A 19,121-nucleotide genomic window follows, 5' to 3' on the forward strand; every position below is an offset into this window, starting at 1 on the left:
TGATTTTGTAAGTGTGTTTCTAACCATGCTGAACAGATGACAAAACTACTTAGGTTGAGGAATTGTTACATCTAAAGATGTTGAATGAAAGAAAATAGGTTTTAAGAGTCAAAAGTACAATGTGTGTGTGTGTGTGTGTGTGTGTGTGTGTATGAGGTAGTATGTGACTATAAGTACATCTACATTTTGGATATCTTTTTTTATTTCTCAAATGGCATACGTATAAAAAGATATACTATGATGGCCATTGTTATCATCACCATTATTAAAATGAAAACAACTGGGCAGATTATAAGTAAAGATAAATTTTAAAGTCTTCCCCCAATTTCTCACCCAGATAGGAATTCAATAATTTATGAAGCTCCTGGCTTGTGGGTATACAGGAATACAAGATTATAATTACAGATAAAAGTATTGTATTTTAAATTACTTGCTACCTTAGTATAAGTTCTATAAAAATATGTTTAACTTTTTTAATGTTATATTTATAAATTTGACTTCCCAGTCCTTTCTTGATTTACAAATTAGCTAGGTAATTTACATGGGACTGTTCATGAATCATTAAATATGATTTCTATTTGACTAAAAATTGAATTTACTTTGTTCCTCTCTGATAACTTTTTGGGGGATATCTTTAAAGAGTTTATTGAATATGGCTCAAGTCTATGAATATTTCCTCAGAAACAACATATGCATTTCATATCTTATATTTTACAATATAAAGTACTAAAATTCTGAACCAAACTAAACATTTACCTCTGGATGTGTAAGATCATGTCATACCAAAAATACACAGTGATGTGTATCTTATTTTTATTTAGTTTTAGAAAGTACCACTGTTCCTTTCTGTTTCAAGGTTATTGAATCTTTTATAAATAATGCAGTCCACTATGAGAGTACCTTAGAGCTTTCGAGTTAGAATTACATGAAGAAATCATGATAGTGAATTAGTTCAGAAAATTCACAGGAAATTATCCAAGGTTTATAAATACATGTTGATTTCACTAAAAAATTTAGGAGATCAATTTGAGCAAATTATTATCTAAATTTCTATAAAAATGTAATTTGATTTAAAATAGTTTGATCTAATTTTTGAGTGTATACATGAACACACATATACATATATAAAACAATATATATGTGCATATATTTGTATATGTATTTATATGTGTTCATGTATATGTAGTTCAATGTTTATTGGCGTTGGTATGGTGGAAAGTGGTTGAGCTTTGGAATCAGACCTGAATTTCAATTCCAACCATGTTTCTTAAACTCACTGTGTTTCATCTGTAAAATTACAAAAATAATACTAGCTTGCAGTACTATTATATTAAATGATAGAGCTGTGCCTTTTACATAGTAAATGCACAATAGGTGACTTTCCTACCCCTTCTTCCTGATTTAATCAAAAATAAAAATTGAACTTTAAAAAACAGTTTCATCTAACTATTTAATAGTTTTTTTAAATTAAGATCAATGGAGCAAGTTGTCATTGTGCTATCTTGCTTTGTTTCATTGTGAATATGCATTCTCTTGCCTGTACCAGTCCCTCTTGAGGTTTCTCACTATATCAGTGGGCCCTGTTTATATCTAATGAAAGTTTATGTTACAGGAAAGCATCCTTCCCCCTACCAAGACGTTCATTTAATATGAGTGGAATTTGCTATAGATTCCATAAATGTAATGTGTGAAATATATTTCATACTCTCTTCATGTGAGCAAATACTAAACGAAACCTCATTCCTAACACGAAATGTGAGAAGTACCCAGGCACCTTTTTTTTTTTCTTAAGAAAACGTTGTAAACCATTTGCAAAGTGTTATTGGGACCAAGTTGCCTCTTGTTTTGGTACACAATGGATTGGGTATCCCCAGTGAACTTGTGTATATAAGATATTTGTACCTTTAGGACAAAATACAAAAGTCATAAAAAAGGGAAAACTATTATTTGGCTGTTTTTCGTATTGAATAATCAGAAATACCTGTTTTCGGACTTGATCATGGAAACCCTTTGTTAATCCTTACTGTGTACTACATTTGAAGGGGTCAAAGAGAGATTATGAATAATGTTCATGAATAAGTCAGGAAAATGTTAAGAAAAAAGCTGCCAATATCCTTGCTTATTGGTGTTTACTTTCTTATCCATGAGTCATTGGCAACCTCTGCTTTTTTATATGAGTAACAGGTGTGGGGAAATATCTGGGAGAAGAGATCACTGGGGGGACTTAACTTGAAGTTGTGTTTGCAAGCCATGCCATTCTTACTTAGATTGTTTTTCTAGAGATCAGTAATAATAGCCATGTCTTTTAAAAGGCATTCTTATTCACAAGTCACATGCAAGTTTCCCTATTTACTAATTGCTTTGGGGGGACTGACTGCTGGAACATGATAGAGATTATTGGGTGGCTGAAGGCGTGGGCACCCCTTGGTAGTAGATGTAGCCACGCCCTCTGGCTCTCCCACGTTAGCTAGGACTATGTATACCTACTGCCCCACCTGTTTTGTGACTCTGCAGAGCCCAACACATAAAAGGTAACGATAGTTGCTCTTTGCTGGTCTTAGCGGTCATATTGCATTTTAATTCTCCTAGCAATTCTAGCAGGAAGATAGCTATTGTCCTCATTTTAAAGAGGAGAAAACTGAGTCTCAGAATATTTAAGAGTTTTACTCATGAGAGGAAGTGAGGAGGTATGATTCAGACTCCATCTGCTAGCTCCAAAGCCCACCACAAACCACTGCTTTTGTCCTCCTCTGATGGAATACAGATTTGCAGTTGCTGAGCATCAGTAATGGAGAAAGGAAGAAAGGATCTTCATTTATGTGATTTTGTGACTTGAAGGTTACTTAAATTTCAGATTTTTGATCCTGAAACATTGATTTCAAAATGTAAATTTCAAAGCCAAATGGTCTTTTGTTTCCATTGTTGTTGCAGCCTGGAGCCACAGAATCAACAGGGCAGTGAAAGTTAGGCTTTCCTACCCCAGGGGAAGCTCCTGCTTGTCCTGCAGGAAAGGAAAAACGATTTAACAATTGCAGGTGTGGGTAATGTGGTTTGGTCTCATGCCTTCACTCAGGTGGAGCCAGAGAAGTTGAGGACACTAACAGAAGGTTTGGAAGCCTACAGCCGAGCCCGAAAGAGGAACAGAAAGTAAGCACTTTTTTCCATTTTGTTTTCCAAGGATATAATGTACTGGTTTTTCTTCAAAGAGATAATGAAATATTACCGATTTTGTCCATCTCATAGGCCTTCCTAAGTGCAGTTTAATAGTTATCACCAAAGATCTTATAGGCAAGCAGAATTATCTATTACAAAAAATATTTTCTTAATTTATGTTTATACTTGTGTATAGGATTTGCCTCTTCATCATCTCTCTCCTCATTCCCTCCATCTCCAACCCTCTCATTTAATGGGAAAGAAAATATAGCTAATGCAACTTTTAGTAATTAAATAGTCTCTGGAAGTATAGCAAAAGTATATCCATTTTCTATATGGATACTTTGGGGTAAAGGACCCTCTATGGCCACACGCAAATAACTATGGCAGATCAACCATTCATCAAAGTGACACTACATTATTTGGGGGGGGTGGGAGGCAGAGGTGTGGCCTTTAAAAATAGATTTTCTTTGGAATTGTAATACTTTTACAACTTTGATAAGCATTATTTTCCAAGTTTGCTGGATCTTTACATGCTTAGTGAATGTAGTATGAACAAACAGATGATGTTTGAAACACCATTTCCACTTTGATATAATGGAATTTTATGTATCATAATTGTTATCTCATATTAAGGTAGAGAGCTACAGATGTGCTCCTGTATATAAGCATGGAAAGTTAAAATATTATTTACATATATAATTTAAATGTATATTTTAAACTATATGACAGTCATGCCTTCTCAGTTGCTATAATTGCCACATTATCAAACAACCAAGAATTAAATATTAATTTTTTTATTAAATTGTAAAATGGTCTTCACATTACCCCCAAACATTGACACATAGGCTTAATGTTTTTGTATCTTACTATCTTTTCAAAAATATCACTTAATTTAAATTTGTGCATCAAGTTTCACAAAGTGGAGATTAGAATGACTAATAGTGTAGCTTGTGTAAAATGCATATATAATGGCATCAATAATATCTAGTAAAGGGCTCTCTCTTTGCCTTGTGGTATCTTCAACAGTTCTTGCTAGAGGCAAAATTTTGGAAGTCAGCAACTCTTAGGGGAGAATCTCTTCACCTTACTAGAATGTCTCATAAAAAGATGAAAAGCACTAGGGGCAAATGCCTTTGCCCTTATGTCCAGGACTCCTCTGGAAGGTGGCAAGATGGCATTAGTTGTGGTGAAGGTTGAGTTACTGGGAAACTTCCCTGTTTATCTAATAATGAACTCAGTGACCTAGGTCTCCTCTTCTGTGTCTGAAATGACAAATTCCTAACAAAGAGCTTAATAATAGGACTAGGGCCAATAAAATTAATACAAGGTCTGGATGAAAGGAGAGAAATTGAAATTACCTACATCAACAGGATCCATTTCTTTGGGGCAAAACATCCCTAAAATGTTTCCTACACTTAAGTATACCAGTTAGCTTGATTATGTGCAAAAATATCCAAAGTAGAAATGCAATATCTACTGCAAATATTTAGATATACTGCCTTGAAATGAGTGAATTTTCCCCAAACATTCGCTACTAAGCATTTTCTGAAAGGATGTTAAAAACAGCAATTTTTAAAATTTTCCTTCAAAGCCAATTTGCTATTTGTGTTTAACTAATTTGAGCCCTAAATGTCACTATCAAAAGGAATTCTTCTCAAGATCATCATAAACTTAGAAGACTTACTGGGGAAGTAAAAGGAGAAAATATGAAACAAATGTTAGCTAAAGCAACCAGTTTATCGTACTATTGTCTATCCAGGTCATATTGTCTAGCAGATGCCCAGAAGAATGCTTTACGTTTTGTATATGTGATTTCAAATCATTTTTATAGCCTCCCAATCACAAGATGGGCCAGAATCAGTGAGCCCATTTGAAGATGATGACACTCAGACCCAAATAGCTTAAATAAGTAGCTGAAAGTCACATAGCCCAATCAGATATTTATTTATTTACTCTTACAATTTAAGGACACTAATTTAGAAAGAAAGAAAAAAATATGTGAAGGCCCAGTGCATATGAGCTTACCATTTAGTGAAGGAGACAGATCCAGAAACAAATAATGTAAAAATTGCAGCGAAAACAACTTTTATAGTGTACTTGGGGATCATAGAGAAAGAACATTAAATCCAGGTAAAAGAAGCTTTCCTAGAGGAGATGATAACTGAGCCAGGTCTTAAATGCTACATAGGCATATCTAGAAGGGCCAAGGGGTGGTGGGGTAGAATAGAATTTAAATGAGATCAGCAGTTTAGATTTATGAGACTGTAAAATGTCAGAAAGAAAGTTTTGAAAGTTGTGGCCAGAGGTAATCAGGAACCAGCTCCTGAAGAGCCTTGTAGGGGGCACTAAAATCTTTCACCCTGTGGGGAGTGCCTGAAGTGGGTAAGTGATTCAATTTGCACTTTGGGTATGGTGGTGGGAAATAATAAATAAATTTTAGAGGAGCAATATTGGAGACATGGAGCTCATTTAGGAGGCCATGGCAGACATCCAAATGGGAGGATGAGGACCCAAACCAAGAAGGGGTAACAGGGGTAGAAGAGAAGGAAGGTGGTGAGGAAACATTCCAGAGGTAAGACTGACAGATCTTGATATTTAGTTGAAATGTGGAGAGCAAAGAATCAAGAACAACTCTCAGGTTTTTACCTTGGGTGACTTGGTAGCCAGTTGCAACGTTGACTGAAATGGAGAAGAAAGGGGGAAACTTGAACATGATGAGTTTGGGGTGTCTGTAGGGTAGGCTGTGGTGCACCTCAGTCTGAAACCAGGCAGTACTGTTTGGCAATGTAAAAATGTCTGAGGTACCACATCCAATTTGAATAGTGGACTAAGGATTAAACTCCAGAGCATTTGGACATTTAATAGGGAGGATGAAAAAGATGGAAAAAATGGTCAAAAGGAGGAGGAAAATTAGGAGAAGAGGGTAGGATCTCAAAAGCCAAAGATTTGAAAGATTTCCTGAATGGCAGAGTGATAAACAGAGGTCCAGTGAGATGAGAACTGGAAAGTTTAAGTTGCACTGGATAATTTAGAGGCCACAGGTAACTCAGTGGGAGCAATGTCCAGTAGAGTTGTGCATATAAATACAAAGCAGCCATGGACTCAAGAGTGAATAAGAATAAGGTACTAGAGAGAGCAGATATAGAATATATATACTCTTCTTTCTACTCTTTTTTTGTTTGTTTGTTTTTTTCATTTGTTGTCTTTTATTTCTTCTTTCTACTCTTAATGTGAAGAGTTCCTGAAAAATAACCTTGGAAATTTTTTTTTAAGAATGACAAATGCATTTGACTGCTTTTGTAGAGTGAGGGGAAGTAGGAGAGAGGAAGAGACTGAAAAAGGAAGGGGTGGCATTTGGAACAAGTAGGTTGAGTCGGTTTTTTGAGTCATAATGACCTGGGTTCAAATCTTGTTTCTGCCATTTCATAGCTGCGTGTTCTTAAGCACATTGCTTACCTACTCTGAGCCTAAATTCTTCATTTCGAAAGTGAACATATTAATACCTACCTCTTAGGATTGTTCTAAGAATTAAATGAGATAATATAGAAAGAGAGCCTTCAACTGTACTTGGCACATAATATTTAGTAAACAGCTATTTTTATTATAAAGGTACAAATGAAGGAAACAAATTATCTGATATTTTTCTAGTTGGATCATTTGATTGCCTAATTATATGCTTAAAACTTTATGTAGTCATGTTACTTCTTAGTATATCCTACAAACTGCACAATAAAATCATCTTCAAACTGATAATGCATATTACTTCCTAATTGCAAAAGAAATAGTAATATATTTATTTAACATATTACTCAGGGTAATTTTGTTCCTAAAATTGAAAATGGCATCACTAAAGAAAAAATTCCACAGCTTTTAGATGTGATTTTCTTTTCAGTGAGAATCAGATCTTCTGTCCATGTGCACATATAAATGTATTTAGTAACCTGATTTTTTTATTAAGCTAGAAAATGATAAAATAAATCACATTTTCACTTGAAAAACGAGAAATGGTACTTAGCATATTCAGTTTTCTTAAATCTGCATACTTTCTCTATGGATTAGTTTTCAGAGTCTAGGGTTCTTTATTTTCAGATCTCATCCTAATTTGTTCCATTCTACATGAAGTAAATCACTTAAATTCTAAACTGACTGTAAACCAGCACGCAGTTTATCATTTCCCTCCTATTTCTTGTGCTATTCACAGATGTGTACCTGGTATTTTTTTTTAATTAATGGAGATAAGGATAATGTGTGACAGTATAGGTAATGGAGATGAGAAGAGTCAATTATCTCCATTAATAATTAGAAATGTGATTATATGAATATCTAGTGCTTAATCAAGTAGGTTTTAGAGTGTCCATTAGTAAAAATGTTTATTATTAAATGTCAGCGGGGAACAGAAAATAGTAGAAGAGACTCCACAGGGAGGCCCTCTGAACTAGAAGACTGAATTTTGACTAATCATTTGCGTCATGAACTGACAGAGCTTTTTCTTCCTAAACTCCTTCTTCTCTGACCTGAACATTTGACAAAAATCATCTCTGTGGATTAGTCATCTGGGAGAGCCTCTGTATACCTCTTGAGTCTCATATGTGTTCAAGTGATTTAATATCCCAAATTGATGTATTTATTCTCTCTTCCAAAGTACTCGTTTTTCCCTCTACTAACTATTCAAGTTTGTAAAAGGAAAAACATTATACTAATCTAGCTTAAATTAACACAAGGTATTTATGAACATTTTAAAACATCTTGTTGAAGAATGGAATGGCAAAACTCCTCTAACATTCTGTCTTTTCATTCAACAAGTGATGTTGTTAAATCATTTTTGTACTCTGATGGTGATGCTATGGTCATTTTTCATCATTAGGTAACAATTTTTCATAACTCTTTCTGTTTAATGCTTTTGAAAACTATTTGTAGTTAAGTCTCCCATCTTCCACTTTATGAAATTAGAAAAGGGGTTTTGCCAGTTCTCCATAAACTGTTATGAAGTATTGCATACAAACATTTGTAGTATTACCTACTTCGTAGAATTGGTGTAAAGATTAAATAAGATGTGATATATAAAAATATGACACAGTTCTTGACACTTAGTAAATTTTCAATAAATATTAGCTATTTTTGTTATTAAGATAAAGATAGAGACCAAGGTTCTCTGATGGTTTTTCACTGAAAACTTTTTTTCTTCAGATGTTTTATTTTTAAATAATTTCAATCAGGATAGTTGCAAAAATAATACTAAATCCATACAGAAAAGTCCAACATACACCCTCCCCCCCGATACCTAGAGCCATCGATTTTAACATTTTGCCACATTTGCAGTGTCATTTTTTTATCTATCTAATTTATCTATCAATTTGTTTTCTGCACTTTTGAGAGTAGGTTGTACAGATCAGTTTCCTTGAACACGTAATACTTCCATAAACATTTCTTAAGAACAAGGATGTTCACTTATGTAACCACTTAAGTATACTTATCAAGTTCAAGAAATTTAACATTGATGTAGGTTTTTCATTTATATTCCAATTTTTTCATATGTCCCAATAATGTCTTTTAGAGCCTTTTCATTGAAACGTTTTATCTTCTTTTTAGATATTTAGGACATCCTAAGGTCAGTTTTAAACCCACAAGGGCTACAATCAAAATGTGTGACAAATCAGTGTCTTTTAAAACTTATGTTCATATTTCTCAATACAAAAGAGATATTAAAGATATATCTGTTTTCCACATTATACAAGTTTTTTTCTAGTTGGGCAATGGGGCAGGTTGTGATACTGTCAGAATCCCCAAAAAACAAACCCACAAAATGGGCCCCAGCCCCACCTTAGCCAAGTTTATATCGTCCTTCAGAGACCTGGGATTAGATTACCTCCAGGTAATCCAAAAAAATGGCTCCAAAACTTTGCTCAGAAAACTGGCTCCAAAAAAATGCTCAGAACCTTTAAAAATGAGATGGGTAGGTAAATAAAAGACAGTGTATATGTGATGGAATATTTATATACCAGTTCAAAGGAATAAGTAGATTATGTCAACTTGGACAGTGCTCAAAAACAATGAAAGGGGCAAAAAGACAAGTTGCAGAGTGATATATAAAGCATGACACTTTCATAGATACACAAAAGCACATAAAACAATACTATATACTATTCATGGATATATCATATAAAATATCAAAATGAACTGGAAGGTTACACAATTTAGTTGCCTTTGGAGAGGAGAGGAGGAAAGAAATGAGACTGGAGATTGGTGATAAGTGGGAACTTCAGCTTAATTTTTTTTTTACTAAAAAAAGACTTGGAAGGATGTAATTTGTTAACAGTTCATTATGGGAAGAATTAAAAGCTCGAGACTAGCTCACAGGCCAACAGAAGGGTGTGTGCTGGGCAGGTGTTGGAGGGTTTAAGGGGATAAGTGCTTTATTAGTATATAATGTTGACCTTAAATTTGTTAACGTTAATACACTAATCTTTCAGTGCATATATGCTTTCCATAGTTCAAGGACAACCTCTGCATAGATATTTTTATTAAATATTGGAGCATATATTTTTATTAAATATGTGGAGCATCCACCTAGCAGCATGTTGAAAACTCAGAGCTCTCCAAGGAATAGACAGGAACTAAATGTGTGAATTGTTCAGTCCCAGTGTCTGAGGATAAAACCTAATGAAAGTTTATGGTAAACTGAAAATCCTCATCTAAAAGGTATTCAAGTACAAAAATGTTTTTAAACACTCTGCTAGCCAAACTAAATGGGACTGTGGGTCAGATTCTCTCATAGCTATGAATTTCCAATCTCCATGTAGATGCTGAAATAGGATTTAACGTGGAAAACCATTCTAAAAGCCTGTCATGAAAAAGTTTACATCAGTAGCTTTTCTAGTAATTGTGGTAACAGGATAAATGAAATGATTCACCTTAGTACTCAGAATAATTGGATAATTATTTATATGTAAAAAGGAGGAAAAATAATTTAGCGGTCTGAATGGGCAAATGGTACAATAGGTAGAGACATAGGTAGTGTGGATTTGCCTGATTTTAATAATTAGTTCAGCTTCATAGGTATAAGTTTCAAAAAATGGCAGATGTACAACGTGTGTGTTATTCAGACCAAATGTACATGATGGTACGCTGAATGGAGAGAAAGGGTTAGGTGAGTGACAGACACTCTGAGACCATCACGTTTTGTCTGGGGGGAAGGTGCAGGCACAGAGCCTTAGGTGTGGTGTGCTAAGCTGTTTGCCACTTAGAACGTGCACCCGGATTTCAGCCTTCACTTGCTCAAGCCCAGAAACTACGCTCCACAGAGAGCAGCGGGAGCTCCCTAGTGGCCAGAGCCTGCAGCTCCATGCCCCGCCCTTCCCGAGCCACATGTAGCCTGTCTGCTTGAGAGACAAACCAGGAAGAGAGAGAGTGCAGGGGCTGAGCTCAAGGACACGCCACCAAGTCGGATGTCTACAGGAATAAAAAGGCTTGTGGCTCAACGTTCCTCCAAAATCACCGTAGAAGGGAGAAGACCCCATTTCTCCCACTCAGGTGTTCAATTTTTAAATAGTTCCTTGACTTTGTCATTAGTATTCGGTGGTGAGAATCCTAGAGTGATATTTTGTCATCTGAATTTTCCAAATGTGAATATAAATTGAGTTTCTCTGGTGTAATTGTTACTTTTGCTTTTTGACTAGGGAATTAAACTGAGCTTTGTGTTTCTTTAATTTATTAAGCTGGTTTGTTGTTTTCATTAATTCCAGAAGTGGAAAGCTAAATAACCATTTAGAAGCTGCTATTCATGAGGCCATGAGTGAACTGGACAAAATGTCTGGGACTGTAAGTTAATTTATTTTTCCATTATACTGGGTTTCTTTGAAAATAAATTATATTACACTTTTTTGCAATCTCTTCAATATTTCCACACAACTCACGTAGCAGTACTAAGTTATCAGGCTAGAAAAAAGACACATCAAAAAAGATTCAAAGTAATTTAAAAAACTAACCTAGGAGTAATAACTATGTCTTTTTTTCTAAGATAAGTAACATTTGTTTTTTCCATATAACATTCTTTTAAAGTGTGAGCAGCAAAATATTGAAATTCAAACCATAGCTTTTTTGAAGATGACTTTGTGGAATAACAGTGGCCATTACTGTTGCTGAAATATTCAGTAATGCAAATTTCACCCTATCCATAGAAAAAAAAGTGAAATTGAACAGTTGGGTCCAGATCAAGAGTGTTCAGACCTCTCATTTTCTTTCTACTGTTACCTAAAAAATAAAATATTGGGCGGGCCGCGGTGGCTCAGCGGGCAAAGTGCTTGCCTGCCATGCCGGAGGACCTCGGTTCGATTCCCGGCCCCAGCCCATGTAAAAAACAAACAAAATACAATAAAACAAGAAAATGTTTAAAGATGTTTCCCTTTCTTCCTCCCATCCTTCCTTCCTTCCATCCTTCCTTCTCTCTGTCTTTCCTTCCCTTCCTCCCTCTCTCTTTAAAAAAAAAAAAAATAAAAAAAAAAAAATAAAATATTTAGCACAAAATTCTATTGTTAAATAAAACACTGCAAACTTTGGTTTTAAAGTAGTGTCTGCTTTACATATCCAATGAACAGCACATATATAGCATTAAATGTGATAAGTTTAATCATAACCCTCTATTTATCATATTGGCTAATATAAACACTTGAAATGTAATTTTGATAACCTCTAAAGAATGTAAATTATCTAAAGCTATTCGGCAATGAAACGTAATTTCTTTTTCTTTCACTTGACACTGCTTGTTACAAGCTTGTCTGAATCTCAGTATCCCATCCGGTGGCAGTTGAATAACATGTAAGTTATGGATTCACAGGGTGTTGGGATTGGTATGGGTTTTAGGGGCTTTGTAATCTAACCCCCTCATTTCACAAATGAGAGAATCGAGGCCCTGGGAAATAAATCTCCTGATAGAATTATAGGAAAGGTCTAGAGCAGAGACTGCAAACTCAGATGCTTTCAAGAGCCAGACAAATAATATCAATAAGTAAAGTGGGCCGGGTATAAGAGAAACGGCGATTCACACGGGTTTAGAAAGGACAAGGATGCATTGGTGAGGGATGTGACCCTCCTTAGAGGCTCAGCACAGTAGTAAGTTATTGCTCACTAGTGTCTGGTTCTCCTTGGGGAAGAGGTGGTTCCACACAGTCACACAGGGACCCAGCTTCTTTCTTTTTCAAGGGTCCGCCATTGCTTGCAATGCATAAAGGACCACCAGGATAGGTTTAATGGCCAGGCCTGGAGGCACATCACTTCTGCTCACTTTCCACTGGCCTGGTGCAATCACATGGCCTTCTTAACTCAAGTGTACCAGAAAATGCAGTATATACTGTACAATCCCAAAAGAAGAGAAAATGAATTTGGCCAGCGTCTCGCTAACCGCTACCTCAAGACATTTGGCCGTTTGTGACCGGCAGGCAGTCTGGATTGAGGGGGACCGAGGCACCGGGGGGCATGTTCTCTCTCCAGAAGGCGCCTCCTTCACACGCTGCAGATCTTAGCATGGGGGAATCTGTGCCGGGATTGCAAAATCTTCCCCTTCTTCATAAAAAGCTAGAAATCTAGATTTTTATGTAAAGTTTCTCATTTTTTAGTGTTGACAGACAACTATTTTAAAAATATTAAAACACAATATGACTAAATGAAATACCTGTCCAGGCCGCATTTGGCCTACAGAGTATTAGTTTACAGTCTCTGACAGAGGTGTCTTTCCTCAGTTACAGTTTTCAATGATGGCTTTTTTACCAGAGACTAGTGATTTTTAAAATTGTTTTTGAGGGGGTTGGGGGAAGAAGAAGTTTGAGAAACTCATAAACATTATTCTAAATTTTAAATACCATGAAAAAAAAAAACTTTGTATTTGACTCCAAATACAATTGGCCATTACTTATTGTCTAAACATTGTTTTTAAAACATATAATTGAAGTAAAAAGGTTATGAGAGGTCTGAACACTCTTGGTCTAGACTCAGCTCTTCAATTTTGCTTTTCTGTTCCATGGATGGCAGTAAAATCTGCTATACTGATTTTGTAACTACTTTTAATGGTACAAACAAGACAAAGTACAGTTGTTGAAAGAGCTTGGTTGATTTTCACTTTTCCTCCAAGAGTGGTCTTATAGGTTTCTAATACAGTTGGGAATATTATAAGTTCCATATGTTTTACTCAGAATTGTTATTTCAAATTGGCCAATGATTTCTGGCTTTGGGCTGGTGGATGCTGGAACCAGCTTGTAGTGGATCTCTAGAGTTCACCGTGCAGTTCTCTTCCCAACTCTGAATTCCATGACCTCACATTGGTAGCTTGAAAATAGCCATGGTAAAATTATTTACACCATGGAAATGGGTGAATGCTCTAATGGTCCGGTGTCCCCCCAGAGAGCCAGTTGTTAAACATTTACTACACCACTGCCTTGGTCCTTTCCTGCCATTCCAGCATCTTGACCTTGCTGCCTCCCATCAGTGTACATAATACAAGGTGGGGCATCTAATCACCTCCCTGCCAACTCTCCCCTGTCTCTCAAAACCATACCAGGAATGTAATATCTAGCAATCTTGCTCTAATACTGCTGTAACCTCTGCTTAATCTGATACACAGCCCTAAATGCTGCCGGTGCCTGCATTAGTTTAATAAGATAAATTGTATTAATTATGCTTTCCAAACTACATAAGCTCAGATCTGTCAATGGTAGTGCTATTCTATTTTCCATCCCGAGTCTTCTCATAATAAACATTCTTTCTTTATTTATTTATTAAACATAACCACATACAGACACAAACATTCTTACCATATGATCATTCCATACTTTTTTTTTTGATTGTTCCATTCTTGATATATAATCAGTAACTCACAATATCATCACATAGTTGTATATTCATCATCGTGATCATTTCTTAGAACATTTGAATCAATTCAGAAAAACAAATAAAAAGAAAATAGAAAAAAATTCATGCATACCATACTCCTTACCCCTCCCTTTCATTGATCACTAGCGTTTCAGTCTACTAAATTTATTTTAACATTTTTTCCCCCTATTATTTATTTTTTTAATCCATATGTTTTACTCATCTGTCAACAAGGTAGATAAAAAGAGCATTAGACACAAGGTTTTCACAATCACACAGTCACATTGTGAAAACTGTATCATTATACAATCATTTTCAAGAAACATGGCTATTGGAACACAGCTCTACATTTTCAGGCACTTCCCTCCAGCCTCTCCATTACACCTTAACTAAAAAGGTGATATCTATTTAATGCGTAGGAATAACCTCCAGGATAACCTCTTGACTCTGTTTGGAATCTCTCAGCCATTGACACTTTATGTTGTCTCATTTCGCTCTTCCCCCTTTTGGTTGAGAAGGTTTTTTTCAATCCCTTGATGCTGAGTCCCAGCTCATTATAGGATTTCTGTCCCACATTGCCAGGAAAGTCCACACCCCTGGGAATCATGTCCCACATAGAGAGGGGGAGGGCAGTGAGTTTGCTTGTCGTGTAGGCTGAGAGAGAGCGGCCACATCTGAGCAACAAAAGAGGTTCTCTTGGGGGTAACTCTTAGGCCTAATTTTAAGTAGGCTTAGCCTATCCTTTGTGGGGTTAAGTTTCATATGTACAACCCCCAAGATTGGGGGCTCAGCCTATTGCTTTGGCTGTCCCCACTGCTTGTGAGAATATCAAGAGTTCTCCACTTGGGGAAGTTGAATTTTCCCCCTTTTTTGCCATTCCCCCAAGGGGTCTTTGCAAATACTTTTTTATTCACTGTTCAAATCACTCTGGGATTTATCAGGGCATCACTAAAATAGACATTCTGGAATATGTTCTTCTAGTCTTTGACTCTTCATGGTAGTCATAAAATAAGTAGGATGATTAAGTGAAGAAGAGACATATAGAGCATGCCTTTATCTACCTTTCCAGGCTATAGTGCAATTGGCAATCTGTGGGTCTCTGGCAGAGAAGGCTTCATTTTGGTCTTACATGTACAGCAGAGATAACAACTGCATATTGCATTTTCCACACTTAGTTTTCCCCAGTTCGTCCTTTGTGCTCCACTGGCCGTTGGAGCCCTAAGAGTGTTGCTTTGTTCATCAGTTTCTGGACTCTTCATTTTCTGTAGTGGTTGGGGGCACTCTGAGATCATGGGCCTCAGTGAAGATTTTAAATGCCTCAAGGATATCAGTGATTTAAAATAAAAGTCAGAGTCTATTCTCTGCCCTGATATTTTGTCAGAAATTGTATAATGTTTGTGATTTCAACCGCTTTTATTCCCCCGCCTCTTTATTTCCAGGTTCACCAAATCCCACAGGGAGACAGACAGATGAGGCCCCCCAAACCCAAGAGGAGGAAGATCTCCAGATAACAGGGACTACTCCACTAACGCGCGGTGTCTATCAAATGGAACGTGCACAGAAATAGCTGTGTATAGGTGTTGATATAGCCACGGTTATGTCAGTATCTATGCTATGGCAGAAAGCTACCACCACCACAGGGTGCTAAAAGAAGCAGTGATGCAGTATTTTTTTTTTGATCAGGAAGGATAATGAATGCTGGAAAAACCAATCAAAATCCCTGAATGATGACAGTGGTAAATGGTCAAGAGATTACTGAGAAGCTCTTTTTCTATAATACTAAAATTGTGATTATAAGAAATAGTACAAATGTTTCTGAAGAATTTTCCATGTTGTATATAGAAAATACAGAATTTCATGGTGATATCAGAAATGTAAATACTGTACAATATTGTCATGTACAAGCGTACTTAATGCACACTTTATCTTTTATTGTACAAAGAAATAGTGTACAAAATTCTTTGGTTTCTATTGAGTACACCTACCAGAGACTACCAGTGTAAAGTGATAAATAAAAATACAACAGAAATGCTTTTCTATGATAATGTAAAAGATGCTGTTTTTGTATTTAACAGCAGTGAAAAGGCATGATGATGTATTACCTGAATTACTACACACACTTCACACCACTAAGTGTTCATTTATATTGTCTGTTTGGAATGAAACTTGCCTGGAAGCACTGGACTCGATTTTGGGTGTCTAGGAAATTGCAACCGTGCAAATTTCTAACGGGATGAGGGCTCACAGGTCTAAATTAAGAATTCAGAAACTGCAACCATTTGTTGCATATTTTTTTTACCTAAGTTTTAAAGTAGAATAGGTTTTATAAAAAAAAAAAAAAAAAACTTAGATGGAATATTTTATTCAGCCATTTCTGGAGTTGACATTTCCTAGCCACCTTTTGAACTAGATAGCTTGTTCTAAGCCACCACAGATGATCAGAATTGGGGGTTTTTTTGCAAAACAGCATCTTTAAGGGAAAACTTCTGTATCCATACATGGAGGCAAAAACTCCAGATCCAAACCATTATCAGAGTTGAGGTTGAGTATAATTCTTTTTTTTTTTTGTAGAGGCAAAAATAAATATGAATCATCAAAGCGATTTTCATATCCATTCATCAGTATTACTTAAACCAGAAGTTAAGGTGGCTTAAGATTATTAGCAATGGTAATTTTTTATCAGTATTATGTAACATATCAGATTTATTTTATTTAAAGAATTATTTATACCATTAACAGATTCTTATATATATTAACATGGCTGAAATGTGCAGGTTAAATCTATTAACCAAATTATTTATATTATATGAAGTAAAAACAAAAATGTGAAACAAATGTAGAGAGAAGTAATACATTACAAGTATACAAACCTAAAACTGTGAGCCATTATAAAGTACAAGGTAATAAGAAATGTAGCACAACATAATTCTCCGTCTTTCTTTCATAATATTTGTGGTGGTGGTATAACTCTATCTCCCAGGAAGTGATACAGAGCTTCAGGCCTCCAGCCTGACTTCAGCTGACAAGAGTGTGAAAAGGAAGGATCCATTATCTCTTTACTCTTGGAACCACACGCCCCTACCTTAAACCCCTGCTGAGCGCTCCCTCGTCCTCTAGCCTGGGCTCACTTAGCCACAGGAGGCGGGGCTGTGGGAAGGCTCTCCAGTTGCAGACTCTCCACCTCCACGATGCCTACCACCTTCCCTCCTCCTCCTCCCTTGCCCATCCCAAACTCCTCAGTCCCATGATGTAGCAGAGTTCCAGTAACTCAGGAAAAAAGGAGACCAAGATCATTCTTCAGGTTGGTTTCTTGGGGCCACAGCACAGAGCACACCACCTAGGCTCGCTTTTGACAGCAACAGCTCTTCGGTCTTCCCCCAGGTCTCCTGTTTCTCTCTGTCCGGTCCACTCCCACCCTCATCCCTACCCCCAAGCCTATGGGAATGCACCTGGCTGTACTAGGCTTCATGGCCTGGAGGCAGGAACCCTTCCTTCTGGGGGGGGGGGGGATAGGCTGGTTTTGTTTTTTTGTGTAATGGTGGTGGGACTTTCATGCAGAGTCATGTGAAATGATTTTTGTGTAGTTTAGTTGACACATTTTTGTTACAAGTTGATATGTTTGGTATGTTTACATCATTAATGTTGTCCTTTTTTTTTTTTGTTTCACCAACCTGTCTCCTTTCTCTTATTTTGTCTACACACGATTGTTTTTATTCACAAAGACAAACGTAAGTGTGTTTGTGTGTTGTTGTTGTGTGTGTTAGATTTTTATTTATTTGATTTTTTTTTTTTTAGCCTTTACTTTTCTGTTTTGGGACTAAGTTTATGTTGACCATGTCTTCTTTTTGGTATTTTAAGCTAATTAGGTTTGTATTTCCTCACCAATGTATACTTTACATCAGTAGCACATGTAAAGTATGTTTGTGCCCATGATTTCATTGGTTGCTTATGGCTTTGATGTGGGTGCTAGGTGTAGTTGTTTCAGTTTACACAGACTATTTTTTTTCTCTCTCTCTTTTACAGTTTTATGGTTTCATGTAAGCAGTTAATGTAAATATTGTTAGCATTACAGGTCGTAGTGTTGTAACATTTTTTTAAATGTTGCACCAACTTTACAATTAAAAAATTGGTCACTCATACTTGAATTTTGCCCATAGAGCCATTTCTTTCTCTTTCTTTGTATTGAAGCTAATTCATTTTTTTATGAAGGCCAGCCCTTCTTACTTCAGTTAATTTTTTATTCCCTAAAAGAAACCCCTTTTTAAGAACAAAAACAAAATCCAAGAATGGAAACAGAATGAAAATATCTTGTTCTTTGAAAGAACCTAATAGTCCCTGCTAAAAAAAAGGAAATCTAATTTCATTTTGTTCCTCTTAACAGTCCTAGGAAGCACAAGGAGAATAGGCTGTACCTTTAAGTAGTTTTTTAGATGATTTCAAATGAGTGAAAAGTAGCTCAGCTGCTCTTGTGTGATTTGTCTTATTTGTACCATTGAAAGTAGTCCAGGGTTTTTGTTTATTTAAAAGAACATTTTTATTCCTTTGTGAATGAAAATTTCTGTCCCATTGTGAATGAAAACAATTTAAGAAGAACATTCACCCCTTGTGGTATATCATGGGCCACGTTTACTCTTTTATTTGGACTCTGACATTGAATTAATTACTATGTCTGTTTTTTAAGTAAACATACCCTTCTTATTTGAACATAGAGCTTCAGTAAGTATCATGGGAGGAGCTGAGGGGGCAGTTCTTTCACTTTCGGTAGGTTTTATGAAGACTCCCAACTGACTTATCCCGGGAGGTGATTCTTTTTTCACTTCAGACCATGATAACACATCGCAGTCACCGTTGGTAATTTTCCACGCGGTTTGCAGTGTTTCCTCACAAGTTGCAAGCAATTTTGCATTAAGATTTTTTTTAATCAAAGATGTTTACAATAATGGTGACCTTGTTCTTCCTGAAAAGTTAGCTAAGACTTTAGACCTTACTGAAAATCTGAACTCTTGTTTACCTTGCCTGCTCATGCCCAAATAGTGTAACACAAGACTCAAGACTTTTCAATGTAGTGTATAAAATGAGCTGTGCATTACTTGATTCATTTGAGG

General features: G+C 36.1%; 1 protein-coding gene across 15 annotated transcripts in view; it reads left to right on the forward strand.

Moving 5' to 3' along the window:
• The window catches only part of MBD5 (methyl-CpG binding domain protein 5), a 524,034-nt gene extending 506,609 nt beyond the window's left edge, over positions 1 to 17,425 (forward strand). For all 15 annotated transcript variants that reach the window (XM_077153719.1, XM_077153722.1, XM_077153715.1 and 12 more), the window contains 3 exons: positions 3,074 to 3,147; positions 10,899 to 10,974; positions 15,456 to 17,425. In XM_077153719.1, coding sequence (XP_077009834.1) covers positions 3,074 to 3,147; positions 10,899 to 10,974; positions 15,456 to 15,527 — 222 coding nt within the window. In that variant the 3' untranslated portion in view covers positions 15,528 to 17,425. The remainder of the gene's footprint in view (positions 1 to 3,073; positions 3,148 to 10,898; positions 10,975 to 15,455) is intronic.
• The last annotated feature ends 1,696 nt before the right edge of the window (positions 17,426 to 19,121 follow it).

Source organism: Tamandua tetradactyla, chromosome 3, assembly GCF_023851605.1.
Source record: "Tamandua tetradactyla isolate mTamTet1 chromosome 3, mTamTet1.pri, whole genome shotgun sequence".
NCBI classification, from domain to species: Eukaryota; Metazoa; Chordata; class Mammalia; order Pilosa; family Myrmecophagidae; genus Tamandua; species Tamandua tetradactyla.